The following is a 24,359-nucleotide window of genomic DNA, read 5'->3' on the forward strand; positions in this document are numbered from 1 at the left end:
CAAGAGGTTATCTTTATGAACCCTGTTTGAATATCATTATGGTATTCGTCATTTTCTCACCTGCCAAACATACCCACATGCAGTTGGCTTCTTAAATACAATATAAGCTTCATCACACAGTGTGTGAAAGTTGCTTATCTTTGCTGAATTCCTCTCTCTCTGTATGGTAAAGCATGCATATATCACAGAACCCCAAGGGTCCACTTAGCTTGGAAAAAATCAACTAAATCGAGCACAGTGTTGATTCAGCACGTGCCCATTAGCCCTTGGTGGCCTGTTATTAAGGTAGTTTAGCCTGAAAGCCATCCGAAGAAAACTGCACAGTCAGCGCATATGCTTGTCTTACTTTTTTACGTTTCTTCTTTTTCAGTTCTAAATCCTAAATGCAAATGCACATGTTGTGTTGTTGTGTTAGACTCTACTACCCTCTACTGTTGACTGTTGTTGTTGCACTGGACCCCAAAAACATTTATGATGATATTTCAGTGTTTTGCTGAGAATACTGTAGATTCATATCTAAACAATTATTGGCTGAAGGTTAAACCCCCATGGCAAATAAATGCATTGAAAAAATATAGTCGGTTGTGAAATTAAATGCCATAACTTTCTGATTTTGAATTTTCATTGTTTTATTGATAATGTCTTTCAGCCAGACTATTGACATTGGAAACTGTGATGGTAGAATTTATTATAATCTCACCAAATATGGATATTATAATTGGTATAGTGTATTTTTTCCTACATGCTTAACGTAAGGTGTTTGTCACTTTGTGGAATAAAAAGGTTACCCCCATGACTCGTATGAGTTGCGTCCATAGATTTGATGCGCCCTTTGTGGGCAATGGACGTAAATTACAGGTCATTACAGTCCTAAATAGATTCTACCTTGGTTGGTGGTAGTCTGTTGTTTTTTTAATCAACAAATGCGTTGTTATTTCACAGCCAACGAGCTGGCGCGTGTACAGGTTGCAAGTCAAACAGCTACAACGTTACGGATTTATTTTCCCCACACGCAGCACCGGAAGCAGAAATACACCTCACTTGGGTTTTGTTTTGTTTTGTTTGTTAGTATCTGGAGTTGGAGAAGAGGTAGAGCGTGCATGGGGAGTTGCACCTTGGGAATGGAAGATGAACACATTTCTCTGAATGTGTATACGTGTAAAATGCCGAGTTTTGTCAGCAGATATGACGAAGAGACAGTCTGCAATCCTTCAGAAATGCTTGATAAAGTTGAGACATCAGGCACAGATTTTATTCAAGATGTCAGGGAAACAAAGATCCAAACACCAGACGGTGACGGGATTTTGGAGACGCACACACACAGGGTTACGAGAACGGGTAGTAAAGAAAATGTTGAGGGATACAGTTTCAGAAAACCGACTGCAGTGGGTATTTTGAGGAGGAATTTCGGGACGACGAGATCCCCTACGAATTTCAAAAACAATTCAGCAGATGACCAAAAACACCCAGAGGATGCCATGGTAGAAATAGTTTTAAATGAACGAATTGATCATGTGGACCTTGAAAAGTCAAGTGGCAGTGAAACGAATGTGAAAGAGCAAATCGCAGATCACACAGAGGGATTAACGTCATCCGATTTGAATGAAGTTGATGTAACATATTCTGACGATATTTGTGAAAGTAGCAGGGCGGACGACGATGTCGTACAGTTAAAGGAACATGTTTACTGTACTGTATACTGTATTGCAAACGATAACTACAGGAAACCAGCTGACAATACCGGAGAACACCAATATAATGGGGCGATAACTCCGTCAACATCAAACGTCATTACAAAGCCATCCACAGATTTGCGGCAGCAGAGCAATCTGAAAATGGGCCACCACAACATTTCCGATCCATATAGCCTACCGAACCTGGTTGATCCTAGAACTCTGACCAACTTTTACAACGGGGATTACAATGAATCAGTTGTTTTGGCATGTCGCATCTGTCTGGACGACACACACATAAAGCCGTTACTTTGTTGCAAGAAGGCTGTCTGTGAGGAATGCCTGAAAATATACATCATTTCACAGGTAAAGGCCTGGTATCCCAATTGTCTATGTTATCAATCCTTCTTGGTGGGTGGGTGTGTGCGCAATAGACACGCTGACACGAAACAAGATGGGGCCTATATATATATATATATATATATATATATATATATATATATAACATACATACATATAACATACATACATATAACATACATACATATAACATACATGTATGGCACTTGTAGGCCCACCTGTTTTGATACATTTTTGTTTTCACAACACACATGTACGTTTACACCCATTGGATTGCTTTGTGTTCATTTAAGATCCTCTCCAGCTCATTTGGCATGTTAATAGTGTATCTGGGTGCAGATGTTGTGGTTCGATGACAGCTGGCTTGCTGTGTCCTTCTGAATGAACCCAATGGGAGCCCTGGTCCATGTGCTCAGTTACCACTAAGAGGAAAACCTGCAGGGAGAGCACTGGGATCTAGTATTACACTGTGCACCATGTGCTCAACTACCTGAGGAACACCCAGTCAGATGGTCTGTCTCCTGCTACAGCCTGGAGGAGTGCCAAGTAATTGGGATGTAGGCTAGTATAGTGATGAAAAAAACAGGTTGAACACTTTCCCATCTTAGTGTTGGGCCTCAATGTCAGTATTTTGCTGGGCTGCTTGGGTGGAAGGGATGGAAGGGATGGCCCATTGTGTTGTAACAGTACTGCCTCGGCCATTGTTATCCTTGTTTAGGGAAGTCATGTGCTTCCTGCTTTCTGAGCCAACTGACTCATCTCACAAGGAACAATCTGCAACTGTGCAGCGCTGTGGAATTCAACAGGATGACGAGGCCTAACTCGGTGCAACTGAGTGTAAAGTGAAAGGATATGCAAGGCTTTTCCCAGAGAATGTATCAGACGGTGTCTCTGTCTATCCTTTAATTCGGTGTGGAATGACTTAATACAGTTTCTATGGATGTCTAACGCAGATAACCAGTGAGTGGTGTCTGTGGTTGGTTTGCACAGAAAGGGAGTCTGTAAATTATAAAAACAAATGCAGGGTGACAAAAGAAATTGTGACATCAGGGAAGGCACTGACTGCCTGCAGAATGAATTTGTTGGCTGAGGGAGGTGGGTGTGCTGAGCGCTGTCTTTCCTTGCGGCTGATGGCAGCAGCGGAGGGAGGGGTGGGGACAGGTTGTGTGTGGCTTTAATTGATAGCTTAATCACAGAGCTCTGTCTCTGTAGAACCTAGTGAAATCACACTTCTCTACCTCTGGAGGCTGCGTGCTGCGGTTTGTTATCTCTGAAGACAACATCAGTTGTCCACCTAGACCAGGGGTCTCCAACATTTTCTAGCATGAGAGCTACTTTTAAATAATGTAACATGTTGCAAGCATATTTTTTTTTAGCTCATTCTTTTCTTCTCCACTCTCCTGCAACTCTTCCCGGGGTCCTTGGTGCACTACTTTCTCTTGTACAGTATGTTTTCTGTCAATATACCTGGTCAAATAATGGTAATAAACAACTAAGGGGGAGCTCTATAAAATCTTTTTATATTTTCCCAAATTATGTTTTCTCTTTTTATTTTCCTGGTTTTGTTATTATTTTTTAAATACTCGCAAAATTACAATTGTTCATAGAGAAAAAAGGAAATTGGATGATCTGAGTCCATGTCTGCTTAAATCACATCAGAAGAAAATGGTTTTTAGATCTGGAAGATTTTTTGGACTGTAATTTTGACTTAAATGCGCATCTAACCCTTTAATTGTGCATCTAGCGAGTGAGGAATGGTTTTGGGAAATGTATTTCTGTCGACCCACAAGACGGTTATCACATCTACTGCCTACGCACGGAATGATATAAAAACCGGGGCAATATTGCTGGAAATTAATTGTGTTAGGTTTGTATTTTTAAGCCAATATTGGGAGTAGTTGGGAGATTGTGGTGTCTGATACTTGTGAGATTTGTTTGACAGTTTGCTGTGGAAAACATAAATGTTATGTACTTTCTGAATGGTTTAGTGAGCTACTCATACATTATATATTCAAAAGTAAGTGGACACATCTTCAAATTAGTGGATTTGGCTATTTTAGCCACACCCATTGCTGACAGGTGAATAAAATTGAACATACAACCATACAATCTCCATACACAAACATTTGCAGTAGAATGGTCTTACTGAAGAGCTCAGTGACATTCAATGTGGCACTGTCATAGGATGCCACCTTTCCAATGAGACAATTCATCAAATTTCTGCCCTGCTAGAGTTGCCCCGGTCAACTGTAAGTACTCTTATTGTGAAGTGGAAATGTCTAGGAGCAACAACAGCTCAGCCGCGAAGTGTTAGGTCACACAAGCTCACAGAACTGGACTGCAGAAGCGAGTAGTGCATAAAAATGATCTGTTCTTGGTTGCATCACTCACAACCAAGTTCCAAACTGCCTCTGGAAGCAACCTCAGCACAATAACTGTTCATCGGGAGCTTTGTGAAATGGGTTTCCATGGCCTAGCAGTGGCACACAAGCCTAAGATCACCATGCGCAATGCCAAGCGTCTGCAGAAGTGGTATAAAACTTGCTGCCATTGGAGTCTGAGCAGTGGAAACACGCTCTCTGGAGTGATGAATCACACTTCGCAATCTGGCAGTCCAATGGACAAAAATACAGAAATGGTTTGTTGAGATCATTGTGGAAGAACTTGACTGGCCTGCACAGAGCCCTGACCTCAACCACATCGAACACCTCTGGGATGAATTGGAACACCTAATCACCCAACATCAGTGCCCGACCTCACTAATGCCCTTGTGGCTGAATGGAGAAATGTTCCTACATCTATTGGAAAGCCTTCCTAGAAGAGTAGAGGCTGTTATAGCAGCAAAGGGGGACTTTCTCCATATTAAGGCCCATGATTTTAGAATGAGATGTTCGACGAGCAGGTGTCCACATACTGTTGGTCATGTAGTGTATGTAGCTGCGAGCTACTGGTAGCTCGAGATCGACCTGTTTAAGACCCCTGACCTAGAGGGATCTTGTTATTGTCATCAGGTAGCATCAGATTGCAGACGGTTCCTTGGCTTTCAAATCCAATTCAGTCGCTGACTCATCTGTCTCGGGGTCAGGATAGGGACTGTTACAGCTCCAGTTTCCTCCATGTTCACGTGTCTGTCATGCCTAATGCATTTCAGGTATTAAACCTGTTTTAAAGGATTTGCTCTAACACTTCTGGTGTTCTGGTTTCTAAGCTTTTCCAGTGATCTATATACATTATACAACTCAAGGAATTGCAGGCCTTCCATGCTTTATGTTCTAAGGATCTAATGAACACTGAAACAGTGGGAAAATAGGCCTAGTTACTCTACCAAAACTTGTCCAGTTATTGATCTATGTCACGGGTCTTCAACCTTTTCTTGCCCAGGGGCCCCCTCCCAGGCAAACCGGCAACCCATGGACCCACATTATATGTTAGCAAAACATTTCCTGTCTTATCACCAAGTGAATGATAGCTAGAAAGGTAACTCCAAACATATTTTCACTAAGAGCAGCTGTTTAGCTGGTTAAACAAAGGTTAGTTAGCAAAAATGTATGTCCAAGTCAAAAAAGCTTACCTGCTGCCAGCGGCACTTGCCTCGCTGGTAGCCCATTCGCCGGTGCTTAATCAAAGCCTATGTCAGATACTCTAGTGAGTGTAACTGGCTACAATGTGTGTAATTGGCTCAATATTGGGAGTTGAAAAATAAAGTTGACATCATTAGAAAGAAGAGATTCTACTCTTACTGTAGGAACGTATATCATTCAACATTTCTTTTTTCGGTTGATTTTAGTGATAGTCATAAAACCATTGAAATAATAAAACATAAAACATCCATTCTCCCCTTCCCTGCAGTACTTCAGCGGACCCCTAAGGGGCCAGGGACCCCTGGTAGAATACCCCTGGTGTAAGTGTTCTGTCTCAACTGATGTGGGGTTGAAGAATACCTACTAGCTCCTCAGTCCTGTCCTACAGTATCTATTCGTTCCCTCTTTTCTTGAGGTCTTCTCATAGCTGGTTTGCCTGTAATGATTCAAACTCATTGTTTATAAAATCTTAATGTCATTATGATTACAAACGCCTGCATGTCTTCCAGTCTCATGAATAGGCTGTGTGCTCTTGTCTTCATTGATGTGATGCTGCCTGCAGAGGGGTGGAAATATGACTATCACTCCTGTTCAATCCCTCACCATGTCTTGAGTGCAAAAAATATACTGTATTTTAAAAAGCTTAATTTCAATGGCTAATTATTCATGGCTGTCCTTATCATTGCTTTCTGAATGTTTGTGTGTTGTGTCATTTTTTTTACACATCCATGTGTCTAGTTAGGAACAACACATTGTTTTACTTTTAACACAATCACTGTGTTGGCACATTTAACACAATCACTGTGTTGGCACATTTAACACAACATGTGTGGTCCCTAACTAGACTGATGAGCACTATCATTGTTGAGCCATGTATTGTCTACTTCAATCAAAATCAAATGTATTTTTAAAGCCCTTCTTACATCAGCTGATGTCACAAAGTGCTGTACAGAAACCCAGTCTAAAACCCCAAACAGCAAGCAATGCACATGTAGAAGCACAGTGGCTAGAAATAAATTCCCTAGAAAGGCCAGAACCTAGGAAGAGACCTAGAGAGGGACCAGGCTATGAGGGGTGGCCAGTTCTCTACTGGCTGTGCCGGGTGGAGATTATAACAGAATACGGCCAAGATGTTCAAATGTTCATAGATGACCAGCAGGGTCAAATAATAATAATAATCACAGTGGTTGTAGAGGGTGAAACAGGTCAGCACCTCAGGAGTAAATGTCAGTTGGCTTTTCATAGCCAATCATTCAGAGAATCTCTATCGCTCCTGCTGTCTCTAGAGAGTTGATAACGGCAGGTCTGGGACAGGTAGTACGTGCAGTGAACAGGTCAGGGTTCCATAGCCGCAGGCAGAACAGTTGAAACTGGAGCAGCAGCACGACCTAGTGGACTGGGGACAGCAAGGAGTCATCAGGACAGGTAGTCCTGAGGCATGGTCCTAGGGCTCAGGTCCTCCGTGTCCCTGTCTTTATGCTGTAGAGGGAACGCCTTAGTCTAACTGTGTTCAGTAGAGAGGCCTCAATGCATCTCATGAGAGGCTGGTAAGTTGTTGTCTGCCAGTCAGTCTTGGCATGATTGCAATGTTCTGACCCTTTGATAGGCCAGGATTCAGGAAGCATGTTATCCTACATTCTAGATCTGGTGTGATGCATGTCTTTGTCCCTCACACTGACTCATACATGCTTTGTTTGATATGGTCTGACCTGTCCAGAGCTTGATGATGTACCACTGGCTTGTCAGCTCTGTCAGAGAATATAAAGACTTTCCTCTCAGTACATCTCACTGTATTGCAGGTGTTGCCAGGCACATTGTTATTCACTTGGCTTTTTTAAATAAAAAAATGTACCCCTTTTTCTCCCCAATTTTGTGGTATCCAATTGTTGTAGTAGCTACTATCTTGTCTCATCGCTACAACTCCCGTACCGGCTCGGGAGAGACAAAGGTTGAAAGTTATGCGTCCTCCGATACACAACCCAACCAGCCGTACTGCTTCTTAACACAGCGTGCATCCAACCCGGAAGCCAGCCGCACCAATGTGTCAGAGGGTACACCCTGCACCTGGCAACCTTGGTTAGCGCGCACTGCGCCCAGCCCGCCACAGGAGTCGCTGGTGCGAGATGAGACAAGGACATCCCTACCGACCAAACCCTCCCTAACCCAGACGACGCTAGGCCAATTGTGCGTCGCCCCACGGACCTCCCGGTCGCGGCCGGTTACGACAGAGCGAACCCAGGGACTCTGATGGCACAGCTGGCGCTGCAGCACAGCACCCTTAACCACTGCGCCACCCGGGAGGCCTATTCACTTGGCTTTTGCATGGATACAGAATAGTAATCCCTTAGTCTGTGTTAGTCATAATAGGATGATATGACTATCACACTGACAAACACTGGTAGGACAGGTGCCTGATTTACCCCCAAAAATGTATCAACCCGACACTGATCTTCTGTTGTATCTGTAGCTTCCAGTCAGGATCACAACATTTCATGAGCATAGATCAAGTGTGACATAACATAAGGAGTTGTGGATGGCACCACCACAGGTAGTATCCATTGTGTTGCTTCTTGCTGCCCTTCGTGGTGTTACCAGCCTTATCATGTGTAGCTCCTCTACTAAAGTTGGTTCCACCGGATCAGGCTGAACGCTAAGGGCAGGTATGTGTGTGTTGGTTCTTCTAACCTTGTGGGCACCTAAAATCCCCAACTGTCCCCATAAGGATAGTAAAACAAAGAAAATGATCCTGTGTGGGGACATTTCCCACTTCCCCATGAGGACAAAGGTTATTTTAAGTTTAAGGGTTAGGATTACAGTTAGGGTTACCGGTTAGAGAAAATAGGATTTTAAATATAAATTAATTTGAGGTCCCCATGATGTGTTGGTTCTATCCTTGTTGGGACCTAAAATCCCCAAATGTCCTTAAGCTTAGGGGTTACAATTAGGGTAAGGGGTTCAAATATGGGTTTGGGTTAGAGTTAGGGGAAATGGGATAATATAACGTAACGTGTGTGTGCATTTGTGCGTCCGCGCACGAAAGAGAGCTCTACCTCAGGACCAACGTTGTAGTCTGAGGACAGAAGCGTTCTGCCTGATGAAGTTAGTCTGCACTTCTGGTCATCAGTGAAATCAGAACTAAAATTAGACCTAATAAAGGGATGAGAACGCACTCCTGGAGAACGCTCATTCATTTCTCTGTGAGGCTGTGGTGGACTACAGTTTCTCCTCTGTTTGGTTATGGCTCTGAAGCAGCAGGACAGTTATACTAGGTGTACACATACACACACCACTTGACCACAGATGTTATGCCCTGGTGTAACCCAGGGGCACTGCTCTTGGAGGGCAGAAGGGAAGGGAGATGTTAGTGTATATATTTTTCACGTCTTGCCACAGCTCCATTGTCCCTGCTGTGTTGGCTGTCAGGGCCACTGTCCTTTGGCCTGGTTGATGGGTGTAGACGTGGGCTCAGGGTTTCCCTATGGGACTCCTTCACACCCTAATCACTGGGCACTACGTTCACAGGTGGCAACTCTCTTACTGACCGTCTCATCAGTGTCACAGCCTAGCTAGTCCGAAGCCTGTGACCTTGTCTGTGCAGCTTTAGAAGATAGACTTCCCAGTGCAAGTCACAACATAAACTGTCCTTACATTCACTTCCTTTTATTTACACACACAGTAGATATATCATGCTGGTGCCCACACACAGTACAATGGACTAGACATATTATTAGAAGAACATGTCCCATGTTTAGTTAATATGGGTTCTTTTGTCTAGTCAATTGGTCTTGTGTGGCTCAGTTGGTAGGGCATGGCGCTTGCAACGCCAGGGTTGTGGGTTTGATTCCCACGGGGGACCAGTACAGAAATGTATGTGTTCACTACTGTAAGTTGCTCTGGATAAGAGTGTCTGCTAAATGACTAAAATGTGAAATGGAGGTTGATTGAGTTGGCTGATGTCATGGTTCTGAGAAAGAACAGTGTGTGTTATTGATATCTCACTTGTACTGGGACTGCACTTTCTAGAAAAGTCTTCAATCAGCTACCTCAAAAAAACATTCTGCTTGTTGTCACTTTAGGTCTACGTACTTCTGATGCGATAACATATGTGAGCTGATTGGACAACAATAGCTGAGCTGCTGTTGAGCAACCCCGAGAGCAGAACAGAGTGCACAGCCTGGCCCTGAGGAGAGTACAGGGCCACACTGTAAACCATTTTGTGTTGCTTTTACTGTAACTTACAGGCAGCTAGTTGCCTGTAAGTTACTGTAAAAAAGGTACATTATGTTACCGTATTGTATGGTATCCAATAGTGTTAATGGAATCTTTTTTGCCTTTGTTTTTATGGTAACTTACAGGCAACTGGCTGCCCGTAAGTTATTGTAAAACAACTGTAATCTTATTATGGCTATTGTAACAAATGAATTAATGAATGGATAAATTAATTAAAAAAATAATTGAAGAGTGATGGGGTTTGTATTGTACAGTATTTTACCGTAATTGCATGGCAGTGGAGCAATCAGGTTGGCTGCTAGTTATTGTGTTTACATATGAATACCACTTTGGGAGCCTTTGTTAAGGTCTCTAGAAGTGAAAGTGATTTAAAATACCTAATGTTGTGTTTCCTATCACTTGCACTTCTAGAGGCCTTAACAAAGGCATCCAAGCTGGAAGTGACTAAAGGGCAAAACAGACCGAAGGACAATGCAGATACTCAACCATTAAAGGTCTGAGACTTGCTGCCACTCCAATCTGTTCCCTATACACATTTAATTGTTAGGGCACAACTACCACATATCAGTTAAATTAGTGCAGCATTCTATCTAATGTGTGGCACAAATGTAGCCTCTTAACACGACACACCTCAAAATATGTTAATGAGCCAGAAACAACAGTACCATGCAACCATTTACGATATGATTTAACATTTACGCCTAAGATCATTCAGACTGCATTGTCATTTAGGTCAATTTTCTGTAAATATTTAATATGGTACTTTACTGTTAGTTTTATTATATAATACTGTCAAAACAACTATAATATAATATAAAAAAAATATATGCCATTTAGCAGACACTTTTATCCAAAGCGACTTACAGTCATGTGTGCATACATTCTACGTGGTCCCGGGAATCGAACCCACTACCCTGGCGTTACAAGCGCCATGCTCTACCAACTGTGCTACAGAAGGACCACTGCACTATAATGTTTTATAGTGCAGGAACAGGGTCCATAGGGCCAGGGGCCAGGCTGTCATAGTGAAAAGAGTCTGCTGGGTATTACCCCAGAGCTGTGCTGCATCACTCTCTAGTCTACTTTATGGACATGTACTACAGGCCCAGCCAGGAGGGGATTACTCAGCTCAGATCAGCAGCAATGTGCTAATCCGGGGCCTAACCCGTCTGTCTGCACCATGCCCTGTGAGGAGCACCCTGGAGGGGACCCGCTGTGCCTGGAGCAAGGGTGTCCTGGAGCTCTACATGGGAGTGGGAGAAGTGATGGTGGGGTGTACTCATGAGGCTAATGCTAAGACTCCCACTGAGGCGTACTGGGCCCTTTTTCCTCTGTAGTTTTCCACTGTTGTAGTAGTGTTATGACTATGGGGTGGCAGATAGCTTAGCGGTTAACAGTATTGGGCCAGGAACTGAAGTGTCGCTGGTTTGAATCCCCGAGCCGGCTAGGTGAAAAATCTGTTGATGTGCCCTTGAGCAAGGCACTTAACCCTAATAGCTCCTGCAAGTTGCTCTAGATAAGGGTGTCTGCAAAATGACTAAAATGACTTAGCGAAGTCACTCGTGGTTCATGGAAGCCTTCCAAGGCACATTCTCTCACACACCACAGTATCTCTTATAGGGGGATTAGGGTAACAACAGATCGGACCGCTCAACTTCTGCTAAATAACTTTTCCTTGTACAGTACCACCCAGGAAATGTATGTTCCATACTGTATGTACTGTACACTGTAGTATTTGCTTGTGCATTCTGTTTACCCTTCACCTACATAACACACATGCAATCCAGTAGCTAAATGTATCGACAATATTTTATTACCGGATCTAGGGCCAATGGCATTGTGTATGCAACTTACGACCACTGTCTTATTATTTGTTTATCCTTATTTGTCATAAAGCATTCACATCTCTCTCAATTGATCCCTGTGTTATGTCTATGTGTTCCCCAGGTCAGGGTGGGCAGAGCGGACATCGTGTGCCCCATCACAGAGTGCAGTGGTTACCTGGAGGAGAGCCTGGTGATGTCCCACCTGGGCAGTGAGGAAGTGGCCAAATACAAATACTTCCTGGAGCTGAGCCAGATTGACTCTAGCACCAAACCCTGTCCCCAGTGCAGCCAGTTCACCTCGCTGAAAGGACACACCCCCAGCAGGGCAGAGCACAAATACAAGGTGAGAGAGAGGGCCTGTACTGTTCTGAGATCAGATATTATACAGCATGACTGAGCACAAGTACAAGGTGAGTACAGGGCCTCTGCTGTTTGTAAATTCTTGGGAAAATGTTTAGGTTTCTTGAATCATTGGACAAAGTGCTTTTTCATGTATCATTAATGAGGGAGGTTTTAGTCCATGCAGGCACTTCAGTTCTTCTCACCAAATCTATGCCTCTTATACGCCATGCCTCTATCTAGCCAATCACATGTCTATGCCTCTGCAGATCCAGTGCACAAAGTGCCAGTTTGTGTGGTGCTTCAAATGCCACGCCCCCTGGCACGAGGGCCTGAAGTGCCGGGACTACAGGAAAGGGGACAAGCTGCTGCGTCATTGGGCCAGCATCATCGAGCACGGCCAGAGGAACGCCCAGAAGTGCCCCCACTGCAAGGTGGGTGACAGAGCCAGGAGAGTGGAGAAAAATAGCAAACCTTGCTAGTTAACATAGCTACTGGAAGAAGATTGTGGTTGACAGTTCTGCAGCCAAAACAATGATATAGGAGGCCTTCTCACATGGTCCTAAAGGGTGTTCGCTTGATTAGGCAGGTGGAGACAGGGCCGTCTGTTCTCTCCAGCGTTGTATGTCAACAACATAAGATGATTAAAGATGTGCTTTTCAGTAGTTCTACAGCCATGACAGTGTCCTCTGTGTGTTTTTCTCCAGGAGGAGAGAGAGAAAGAGAGTGTCAGAGGTCTTTTTCCCCCCTTGTCCACTTTTAACAAAGGCTGGAAATGAAGCATTCCATGAAGTCATAAGACTGAGTCTTGGGCAGAAAGTCAATACCAAATTAGATTTAGTATGCCACGTCAGCTCTTTGTTTCATACATAGTGAGAGGCCTTTTAGAAAGCAACAGCAACAAGCACAGTGCTGCTAATTCATTTTGGTATTGGAAGGAACTTTCACTGAGGTGTTGGCTGCTGGCTTGCTGTCTGTCCATGGCAGCACTCTCCTTTCAATGCAATGTCAGTCAGCATGAGTCAGGTAGAGGGGTTGAGTGATGCTCAGATATCAGGACAAAATCTTCCATTCTTTTCCCTTGATTTGGAACCAAACCAAAATACTTTCTATTCTGGAAATACCTGCACTGAGCTGACTGGTAATCTAGTAATTGATACATATAGTTAATAATTTGTTCAGAAATTAGGGTCCCACTTTAAATGAACAACGGCTTATAAAATCTTTATAGAGCATCCATGAGGTCATGTCGCTCTCTCCAGATCCACATTCAGAGGACGGAGGGCTGCGATCACATGAACTGCACCCAGTGCAGCACCAACTTCTGCTACCGCTGTGGGGAGAAGTACCGCCACTTGCGATTCTTCGGGGATCACACATCCAACCTCAGCGTGTTCGGCTGCAAGTACCGCTACCTTCCTGAGAAGCCCCACCTCCGCCGGCTGGTCCGGGGGTCCGTGTGTGGTGAGTCTGCCCAGCCTCAGCCCGTGACCCAGAGGCCCTTAAACCCTTTATAGAGGGGACATTTTGGGATTCCCATTACATTTCATGGTTAATATTATTAGACAAGCAAGCAATCAGTACCCTCTGACAATATGACAACTATATTTAGACTAGGCCCTTAAGGCCTGATTTAAAAAGATGCTCTGATTAGCAGCTGTAGTTTTACAGTCCTTCTGCCTCCCTTTTAATTCAGTCGTTAGACTGCCCATGACTTTCCTCCTTGGTCTCTGTGGTCAGACTCAGAAAGATACATACGCGGGGGGCGACGAATAAACTTCAATTACCATGTGGGTGGCCTTTCATCTTCTTAATCAGTTCACACAATAATGAAGATGATCAAAACAGCATATACTAGCTTGATGCTGCAGACATGACTCGCTCACAACCCATTTTCACAATACGTCTAGTGCCTATGCTAAAAATTGCATTGTGCATTGCAGTGCATTGTAATTTCTCACAGCTCTGAAGTCAGAACAATAACGGTAAACTGTAGCTGCCAACACAGTGGATGATTTGCATGCCCCTTATCAGCAGAACTTCCTTATCTGAGATGACCCATGTCTTTGTGACCCTGCCTGCGGTGTGTGAATAGTGAATAGTGAACAGCTCAACTGAGAGATTCAGTAGTTCTCCGATAGGTGCTCTGACTGCAGCTCTGTATCTGTTGTTCCCTCAGGGCCTTGTGTAGTGACATGCAGGGCCTCAGCTGTTGCTCCCTGAGTGGGGTTAGCTAAAGTTAGTCCGATACCAGCATGGTGCCAATGGAAACATCTGACACACACTGACGGTGGGATAATGTGTCCCTCAAAGGGTCTACAAAACCCCCTCTACCTCCCATTAAAACACTCCACTGCCTGCTCCCATTCTCATGTTTTAACAGCCTTACCAATGAAAACAAACATGGGAATTATCTAAACCGTAGTCCCATAACTCGCTACTGGCTGTTTTGATTTAGGTTGGGTGTACTGTAATTGCGCAGGACCTCTGATAACCTGTTAAAAATGTTAATGTGCCAAGGTGCTATTCCAAACTGCCCTGTCCTCCCCATGCATTTTCATGCACGTATTTGTCCTGACCCCTCATGCATATCTGTGTTGTCTCTTCTGTCTCCCTCCCATTCCAGTGAGTAAAGTGGTGGTGGCCCCTGTTGTCATAGTCCTGGTGGTGGTTGTCGGAGCAGTATCCATGGTCATAGGTAAGCATTGTTACATCCTTTTTAACATTAAACGACTACTATTACCTACTGTTTTAATCCTGCTCTTTTAATCCCTAGATAACAACATGAAACATTACATAACCGCTGGTGCTTTAGAGAATCTGAAATGTGTTACTTTCCCTTGGTTCAGGTATGTAGTGTTACTCTGCTTGTTCAGTGGCCGTGGTCTGCTGGAGAGGGCTATCTGTGTTTTGGTGTGAACTGATAGAAGCAGCTAAGTGTCTGCTTGTCCACTTCAGATAGCACTGCTACACTGGGCGATGGGAGGATGACACACTGATATAAAGCTGTTGACAGACACTTGTTAATCCCGCTCACAAATTATCTTTACTGTTGTGTGTCCGTATTTCAAAGGTAATGTGTTACTAGTGCGAACAACAGAACAGTATTGAGATTATTAAAGTATTTCCTTGATCGATCACCAATACTGTGAACACTTCCTTGCGAGAGGTGTCACTTCAGTCATTTCCTTGAGCTTAGATCCCATTCCATATTAACCTGCCTGTTCTCTCCTACTCTGCTCTCTCCTCAGGACTCGTGGCTTTTCCTATCTTCTACATCTGTAAGAAGAGACGGCAGCGCACCCAGGGTACTGGCCGTTGGCACTGAGCTGAGCACCATGGCAGTGTGGTCAGGACCCTGCTCCAGATACGAAGCCCAGGGAGGGGACACATGGATTTGGGGGGAGGGGGGAGGGTTGGTTTCCATCCACAGCCTGAGAAGAGCAATGCTTTCCAGTGGCCTTCTCTCTCTACTGCATGTCTACCACAACACTGTATGTGGCTCCTCCTCCAGCCTGTGGATCTAAAGGCTCACAGAGCAGTCTACTCCTGTTCCGCCCAACTTACCTCCACAGTGTCTGGGCTCCTATAGCATGGCTAGTGAAACAGAAACACATGGGGTAGAATGGGAAAGAGTTACTGAAGACGTGTGGGTGAGTCTATCACCATTCTTTTGCGGACCCTGAGCACCTGCATATTTATGACATTTTCAGGGATTTTATTGTGGTGCGTCCATACAGGTAACTACCAAAATGAAGGAAAAACTTGAGTAAATGAGGGATACAAAGTGCAGTGCATTCAGAAAGTTTTCAGACGCCTTCCCTTTTCCAACGTTTTGTTACGTTACAGCCTTATTGTATTTTTTCCCCATCAATCTACACACAATACCCCATAATGACACAGCAAAATGTTTGCAAATGTATAAATAAATAACAACGTATACGTTATTTACATAAGTATTCAGACCCTTTGCTCTGAGACTCAAAATTGAGCTCAGATGTATCCTGTTTCCATTGATCACCCGATGGTCACTCTGACAGAGCTCCAGTGTTCGTCTGTGGAGATGGGAGAACCTTCTAGAAGAAGAACCTTCTGCAGCACTCCACCAATCAGGCCTTTATGGTAGAGTGGCCAGACGGAAGCCACTCCTCAGTAAAAGGCACGTGACAGCCCGCTTGGAGTTTGCCAAAAGGCACCTAAAGGACTTTCAGACCATGAGAAACAATATTCTCTGGTCTGATAAAACCAAGATGGAACTATTTGACCTGAATGCCCAGAAACCTGGCATCATACCTATGATGAAGCATGGTGGTGGCAGCATCATGCTGTGAGGATGTTTTTCAGCATCGGGGACTGGGAGACTAGTCAGGATTCAGAGAAATATGAATCGAGCAAAGTACAGAGAGATCCTTGATGAAAACCTGCTCCAGAGTGCTCAGGACCTCAGACTGGGGCGAAGGTTCACCTTCCAATAGGACAACAACTCTAAGCACACAGCCAAGACAATTGCAGTCTCTGAACGTCCTTGAGTGGCCCAGCCTGAAAATAGCTGTGCAGCGATGCTCCTGATCCAACCTGACAGAGCTTGAGAGGATCTGCAGAGAAAAATGGGAGAAACTCCCCAAATACAGGTGTGCCAAGCTTGTAGTGTCATACCCAAGAACACTCAATCGCTGCCAAAGATGCTTCAACAAAGTACTGATTAAAGGGTCTGAATACTTCATTTTTGCTTTTTGCTGTCATTATGGGGTATTGTGTGTAGATTGATGAGGTGGAAAATACTATTTAATCTATAACGTAACATAACTAAATGTGGAAAAAATCAGGGGCCTGAATACCTTCCGAATGCACTGTATATAGAAACCAGGTGCTTCCACACAGGTTTGTGCTGAACAAATTAGAGCTTTTTGAAGTTGGTTTGGTTTCTGTTTGGTTTTTGAAAAATCATCACTGTTTTCTATTTACATTTGTGTGGGTTTTGTGTGGGTTGAATGCAGTAACACAACCTTTATTCAACCATCCTATTCACATTACTATAATACAATATTTCAGTTGTTGTGTATAAAGATTCTGGTCATTAGAGTTAATTACCATGCTTTCTGCACTTAAATATTTTTTATTTCACCTTTATTTAACCAGGTAGGCAAGTTGAGAACAAGTTCTCATTTACAATTGCGACCTGGCCAAGATAAAGCAAAGCAGTTCGACAGATACAACGACACAGAGTTACACATGGAGTAAAACAAACATACAGTCAATAATACAGTATAAACAAGTCTATATACAATGTGAGCAAATGAGGCGAGAAGGGAGATAAAGGCAAAAAAGGCCATGGTGGCAAAGTAAATACAATATAGCAAGTAAAACACTGGAATGGTAGTTTTGCAATGGAAGAATGTGCAAAGTAGAAATAAAAATAATGGGGTGCAAAGGAGCAAAATAAATAAATAAATTAAATACAGTTGGGAAAGAGGTAGTTGTTTGGGCTAAATTATAGGTGGGCTATGTACAGGTGCAGTAATCTGTGAGCTGCTCTGACAGTTGGTGCTTAAAGCTAGTGAGGGAGATAAGTGTTTCCAGTTTCAGAGAATTTTGTAGTTCGTTCCAGTCATTGGCAGCAGAGAACTGGAAGGAGAGGCGGCCAAAGAAAGAATTGGTTTTGGGGGTGACTAGAGAGATATACCTGCTGGAGCGTGTGCTACAGGTGGGAGATGCTATGGTGACCAGCGAGCTGAGATAAGGGGGGACTTTACCTAGCAGGGTCTTGTAGATGACATGGTGCCAGTGGGTTTGGCGACGAGTATGAAGCGAGGGCCAGCCAACGAGAGCGTACAGGTCGCAATGGTGGGTAGTATATGGGGCTTTGGTGACAAAATGGATTGCACTGTGATAGACTGCATCCAATTTGTTGAGTAGGGTATTGGAGGCTATTTTGTAAATGACATCGCCAAAGTCGAGGATTGGTAGGATGGTCAGTTTTACAAGGGTGTGTTTGGCAGCATGAGTGAAGGATGCTTTGTTGCGAAATAGGAAGCCAATTCTAGATTTAACTTTGGATTGGAGATGTTTGATATGGGTCTGGAAGGAGAGTTTACAGTCTAACCAGACACCTAAGTATTTGTAGTTGTCCACGTATTCTAAGTCAGAGCCGTCCAGAGTAGTGATGTTGGACAGGCGGGTAGGTGCAGGTAGCGATCGGTTGAAGAGCATGCATTTAGTTTTACTTGTATTTAAGAGCAATTGGAGGCCATGGAAGGAGAGTTGTATGGCATTGAAGCTTGCCTGGAGGGTTGTTAACACAGTGTCCAAAGAAGGGCCAGAAGTATACAGAATGGTGTCGTCTGCGTAGAGGTGGATCAGAGACTCACCAGCAGCAAGAGCGACCTCATTGATGTATACAGAGAAGAGAGTCGGTCCAAGAATTGAACCCTGTGGCACCCCCATAGAGACTGCCAGAGGTCCGGACAGCAGACCCTCCGATTTGACACACTGAACTCTATCAGAGAAGTAGTTGGTGAACCAGGCGAGGCAATCATTTGAGAAACCAAGGCTGTCGAGTCTGCCGATGAGGATGTGGTGATTGACAGAGTCGAAAGCCTTGGCCAGATCAATGAATACGGCTGCACAGTAATGTTTCATATCGATGGCGGTTAAGATATCGTTTAGGACCTTGAGCGTGGCTGAGGTGCACCCATGACCAGCTCTGAAACCAGATTGCATAGCAGAGAAGGTATGGTGAGATTTGAAATTGTCGGTAATCTGTTTGTTGACTTGGCTTTCGAAGACCTTAGAAAGGCATGGTAGGATAGATATAGGTCTGTAGCAGTTTGGGTCAAGAGTGTCCCCCCTTTGAAGAGGGGGATGACCGCAGCTGCTTTCCAATCTTTGGGAATCTCAGACGACACGAAAGAGAGGTTGAACAGGCTAGTAATAGGGGTGGCAACAATTTCGGCAGATAATTTTAGAAAGAAAGGGTCCAGATTGTCTAGCCCGGCTGACTTGTAGAGGTCCAGATTTTGCAGCTCTTTCAGAACATCAGCTGAATGGATTTGGGAGAAGGAGAAATGGGGAAGGCTTGGGCGAGTTGCTGTTGGGGGTGCAGTGCTGTTGACCGGGGTAGGAGTAGCCAGGTGGAAAGCATGGCCAGCCGTAGAAAAATGCTTATTGAAATTCTCAATTATGGTGGATTTATCAGTGGTGACAGTGTTTCCTATCTTCAGTGCAGTGGGCAGCTGGGAGGAGGTGTTCTTATTCTCCATGGACTTTACAGTGTCCCAGAACTTTTTTGAGTTAGTGTTGCAGGAAGCAAATTGCTGCTTGAAAAAGCTAGCCTTGGCTTTTCTAACTGCCTGTGTATAATGGTTTCTAGCTTCCCTGAACAGCTGCATATCACGGGGGCTGTTCGATGCTAATGCAGAACGCCATATGATGTTTTTGTGTTGGTTAAGGGCAGTCAGGTCTGGGGAGAACCAAGGGCTATATCTGTTCCTGGTTCTAAATTTCTTGAATGGGGCATGTTTATTTAAGATGGTTAGGAAGGCATTTAAAAAAATATCCAGGCATCCTCTACTGACGGGATGAGATCAATATCCTTCCAGGATACACCGGCCAGGTCGATTGGAAAGGCCTGCTCGCTGAAGTGTTTCAGGGAGCGTTTTACAGTGATGAGTGGAGGTCGTTTGACCGCTGACCCATTACGGATGCAGGCAATGAGGCAGTGATCGCTGAGATCTTGGTTGAAGACAGCAGAGGTGTATTTAGAGGGCAAGTTGGTTAGGATGATATCTATGAGGGTGACCGTGTTTAAGGCTTTGGGGAGGTACCTGGTAGGTTCATTGATAATTTGTGTGAGATTGAGGGCATCAAGTTTAGATTGTAGGATGGCTGGGGTGTTAAGCATGTTCCAGTTTAGGTCGCCTAGCAGCACGAGCTCTGAAGATAGATGGGGGGCAATCAGTTCACATATGGTGTCCAGAGCACAGCTGGGGGCAGAGGGTGGTCTATAGCAGGCGGCAACGGTGAGAGACTTGTTTTTAGAGAGGTGGATTTTTAAAAGTAGAAGTTCAAATTGTTTGGGTACAGACCTGGATAGTAGGACAGAACTCTGCAGGCTATCTTTGCAGTAGATTGCAACACCGCCCCCTTTGGCAGTTCTATCTTGTCTGAAAATGTTTTAGTTTGGAATTAAAATTTCAGAATTTTTGGTGGTCTTCCTAAGCCAGGATTCAGACACAGCTAGAACATCCGGGTTGGCAGAGTGTGCTAAAGCAGTGAATAGAACAAACTTAGGGAGGAGGCTTCTAATGTTAACATGCATGAAACCAAGGCTATTACGGTTACAGAAGTCGTCAAAAGAGAGCGCCTGGGGAATAGGAGTGGAGCTAGGCACTGCAGGGCCTGGATTCACCTCTACATCGCCAGAGGAACATAGGAGGAGTAGAATAAGGGTGCGGCTAAAAGCAATAAGAATTGGTCGTCTAGAACGTCTGGAACAGAGAGTAAAAGGAGGTTTCTGGGGGCGATAAAATAGCATCAAGGTATAATGTACAGACAAAGGTATGGTAGGATGAGAATACAGTGGAGGTAAACCTAGGTATTGAGTGATGAAGAGAGATATATTGTCTCTAGAAACATAATTGAAACCAGGAGATGTCATTGCATGTGTGGGTGGTGGAACTAATAGGTTGGATAAGGTATAGTTAGCAGGACTAGAGGCTCTACAGCGAAATAAGCCAATAAACACTAACCAGAACAGCAATGGACAAGGCATATTGACATTAAGGAGAGGCATGCTTAGTCGAGTTATCAAAAGGGTCCGGTGAGTGGAGAAGTTGGTTGGGGGTCACGGCGATTTAGACAGCTAGCCAGGCCATCGGTAGCAAGCCAGCATAGGATGGAGGTCTGTTATTAGCCACCTCTTGCGTTCCGTCAGTAGATTAGTGGGGTTCCGTGTGGTAGAGGGGATTAATCCAAATCACACAACAACAACAAAAATAAAAACAATAGATATAGTTATAGAGGCCCAAGAAGAAAACATAATAATAATAATAAAAATAAATAAATAAATAAATTGTCTGATTGTCTATTCAGATAGCAGCCGATAAGACAGCTAACGGTTAGCAGGCCGCAGATGGGCGTTCAGGTAACGTCGCGACGTAGGAGCCAGCCGGAAGATAACGTCGGCAGTCCAGTTGTGAAGGCCCAGTGGGGCTCCACGTAGGCAGTAAAATGGGTCCGGATAGGTGACTGCAGCCCAGGAGTGATTGATGGAACTCAGGAGTAATTGACAGAGCTGGCTAGCTCCGGAATAATTGATGTTTGCTCCGGAATCGGCGAAAGCCGATAGTCACACGGATAGCAGCTAGCTAGCTGTGAGATCCAAGTATGAATGTCCAGAGAGCGGTTGAAATCCAGGGACATGGAGAGAAAAATTGGTCCGGTATGTTCCGTTCCGAGCCGCGCTGCGCCGTACAAAACTGGCGATAGATTTTCGAGCTAAAGGATAGCTGATGACCACAAACCGTGGTTAGCTGAATACTAACGATTTGCCAGTAAAGAAGCTAACTAGCTTCTGAACTAGCTTCTGATTAGCTTCTGGGCTAGCTTCTGGATAGCTTCTTGGAGTTTCTGGCTAGTTTCTGGCTAGCTTCTTGGAGTTTCTGGCTAGCTTCTTGGAGGATTACAGATTTGAGGTAAATAATACTTTTTTATAAATATAAATTGGTGAGGCGGGTTGCATGAGAGTGTTTTGAAGATGAGTTGATGGAAAATGTAAAAAAATGTATGTGAAAAAATTTGTAAATATATATACGGGACACGACAAGACGAGGACAAAAGACGTCTGAACTGCTATGCCACCTTGGAATATGATGAATTTAGACCTGTGGAAAACTACACCTGTCTATAACGTCCCACAGTTCATGCTTGATTTGCTCATTGAACTTGCAGAAAGAAAAACAACTAAATGAAATTCAAATAATTGAACCGATTTTCGGTCAATTAGTTGTCTAATATATAATAATAATAATAATAATATATGCCATTTAGCTGACGCTTTTATCCAAAGCGACTTACAGTCATGTGTGCATACATTCTACGTATGGGTGGTCCCGGGAATCGAACCCACTACCCTGGCGTTACAAGCGCCATGCTCTACCAACTGAGCCACAGAAGGACCACAAAAAACTAAAATAAACTGAAATGTCAGCTAATCGCCCAGAACTAAAACAAGTGTGGTTCCTGAGTTGATTAAGCAATTAAACATCCCTTCATGCTTAGGGTAAAAACAAAGCCCAGTGCACAATATTTTGGCTACCATGGCTAGAAGAAGAGATCTTTGTGACCTTGAAAGAGGCTCTTTAAGGAGCATAGGGGGTTTAAAGGGTGTGTGTGTGTGTGTGTGTGTGTGTGTGTGTGTGTGTGTGTGTGTGTGTGTGTGTGTGTGTGTGTGTGTGTGTGTGTGTGTGTGTGTGTGTGTGTGTGTGTGTGTGTGTGTGTGTGTGTGTGTGTGTGTGTGTGTGTGTGTGTGTGTGTGTCAGTCAGTCACCAGATCTCAACCTTATTGAACACTTATGGGACATTTTGAAGCGACACCTGAGACAGCGTTTTCCACCAAATTATGGAATTTATTGTGGAAAAATGGTGTCTCCCAACGCCCTATTCAGACTCTATGTTGGCGGTTCCTTTATTTTGGCAGTTACCTGTAGATAGTTACACACAACAAGTAGTTACACACGTTTTTTATGACCAATCCCAAACTGCCCTGTAAGTGGTGATTGTGTTTTAGTGAGATTCAAGGTTCCATTCCATACACATACACACTTTCAGCCACGTCCATCCCTGCCAACCCCAGAGTGCTGTGCCCATACAGACTGGTATTTGCATCGTCAACCAAATACATTTGTTTTTTCCATGTTGGAAACAAACCAATGGGGACAGCACTGTTGAAATAACTGCTGTTTCATGCCCAGTAATGATGCCGCAATATATGTTTGTTTTGAAAATGTACATTTGACAAATTTTCTGCCTCTTTCAATGGTCAATATCAAATGTCTGCTGTGAGAATATATCTAAAAACCCATTCAATTTAAACATGGATATCTATGGAGGACAGACAGAGAGATGTACAGTAAGATCCATGATAGAGAAGTCATGGTTTTGTTATTTACTTTGAGGAGCCTATTTAAGGAACTCACTTTCAAGCTCAACTAGATTGCATGAAACAATCACCTTCCCATAGTCGTCCATTATTTAAATCTAGTTGGAATTGTCATACAGTACATGCTATATGTTTATGAATGTGTCTATGAAGTTCATATTAGTCATGTCAGGGGTTTCTGTTCACATCAAATGTATAAGCCCGGTGTCTTGATATCATTAATAATAAACCATAGTCCATTCTCAATTTGAATTTGAAACACTGATTACAATAGGGCATGTTTAGTTAAGCTTTCTCTCAAATTCAATTTAGTTTAAAACATTTTTTAAATTGTTTGTATCACAGCTGATAATCAAATGTCTCTTAGACTTTTTTCCAGTGGCCTTTGATTTAAGTACCCTTTTGAAAGGCACACAATGGACCTGGATCTGTGCCAGTGAATAGTGGATTCTCTGCAGCTTTAAAGGTTGTAACTTGGCAACAGTGGGCCTGTCCACCTCCCCCTATCTACCCAATCTTCTCACCATGGCCACTGTATTCATCCGACATTCAGACACTGCATTGATTCCTGTGTTATTAATAACACATAATATGGTGAGGATCATGATGGAGATGGATGAAAGCTTGGTTACTACTTCACACTAGTTCCTGTGACGACTTCAGTTACCACAATGTCAAAGGTCATGAACAGAATTTTAAATCTATGAGGCTTTTGTAATTGTTCTCAGGGAGCATTCTGTTCACGTTCTCCACTGCTGTCTTTCCCTGCATGCCCCTTTAGCTCCCAACTGTGCTACATGATCAAAGCCTGACACACAAATGGTTTGTTTTTGTTTTTTAATGATTTTAAAGATAAAGCTTACCAGATACCAGGTATGATATCACCATTGTTCTCATCAAGTAATCACCTGGATATAATATATTAAAATGCCATTGTTTGATGACACTTCTAGTGTATACATGTTACCTTTTAACCTGACACGTTGAATTGACGTCTGGGCAGGTGGGTGATTCAACTCTGATGTCTGAACTTGCCCAGGGGCTTATCGGCTGGCTGAAGTCCCTATTAAAGCCATTGAGGTGTTGTTACCATAAAGATTACCTGGTGCCTTTACAAAGATTGTTGATATATGCTTGATCTCCATGTTATTCCTGACTTTAAAGAGAATCTCATCTCTGCTCCAAAAAAGGT

At 43.7% G+C, this 24,359-nt stretch overlaps 1 protein-coding gene and 1 non-coding gene across 2 annotated transcripts; both read left to right on the forward strand.

Moving 5' to 3' along the window:
• The first annotated feature begins 824 nt into the window (after positions 1-824).
• LOC118398703 (E3 ubiquitin-protein ligase RNF217-like) lies at positions 825-21,012 on the forward strand. The gene is made up of 6 exons (XM_035794324.2): positions 825-2,039; positions 11,792-12,013; positions 12,279-12,443; positions 13,272-13,473; positions 14,636-14,707; positions 15,261-21,012. The coding sequence occupies exons 1-6, from the start codon at positions 924-926 to the stop codon at positions 15,335-15,337; spliced, it is 1,854 nt and encodes a 617-aa protein (XP_035650217.1). The 5' UTR covers positions 825-923; the 3' UTR covers positions 15,338-21,012.
• On the forward strand, positions 9,396-9,471 carry trnaa-ugc (transfer RNA alanine (anticodon UGC)). Its single transcript has one exon. It is a non-coding gene; the product is annotated as a tRNA-Ala (tRNA).
• Positions 21,013-24,359: the final 3,347 nt, after the last annotated feature.

This window comes from Oncorhynchus keta, chromosome 19, assembly GCF_023373465.1.
Source record: "Oncorhynchus keta strain PuntledgeMale-10-30-2019 chromosome 19, Oket_V2, whole genome shotgun sequence".
In the NCBI taxonomy this organism is placed as follows: domain Eukaryota; kingdom Metazoa; phylum Chordata; class Actinopteri; order Salmoniformes; family Salmonidae; genus Oncorhynchus; species Oncorhynchus keta.

Coding starts and splice junctions, on each gene's coding strand:
- LOC118398703 (XM_035794324.2), top strand. CDS start 924: ATGCGTTGTTATTTCACAGCCAACGAGCTGGCGCGTGTACAGGTTGCA. Junction 12,444..13,271: donor AGAAGTGCCCCCACTGCAAG/GTGGGTGACAGA, acceptor CGCTCTCTCCAG/ATCCACATTCAGAGGACGGA. Junction 13,474..14,635: donor GGTCCGGGGGTCCGTGTGTG/GTGAGTCTGCCC, acceptor CTCCCATTCCAG/TGAGTAAAGTGGTGGTGGCC.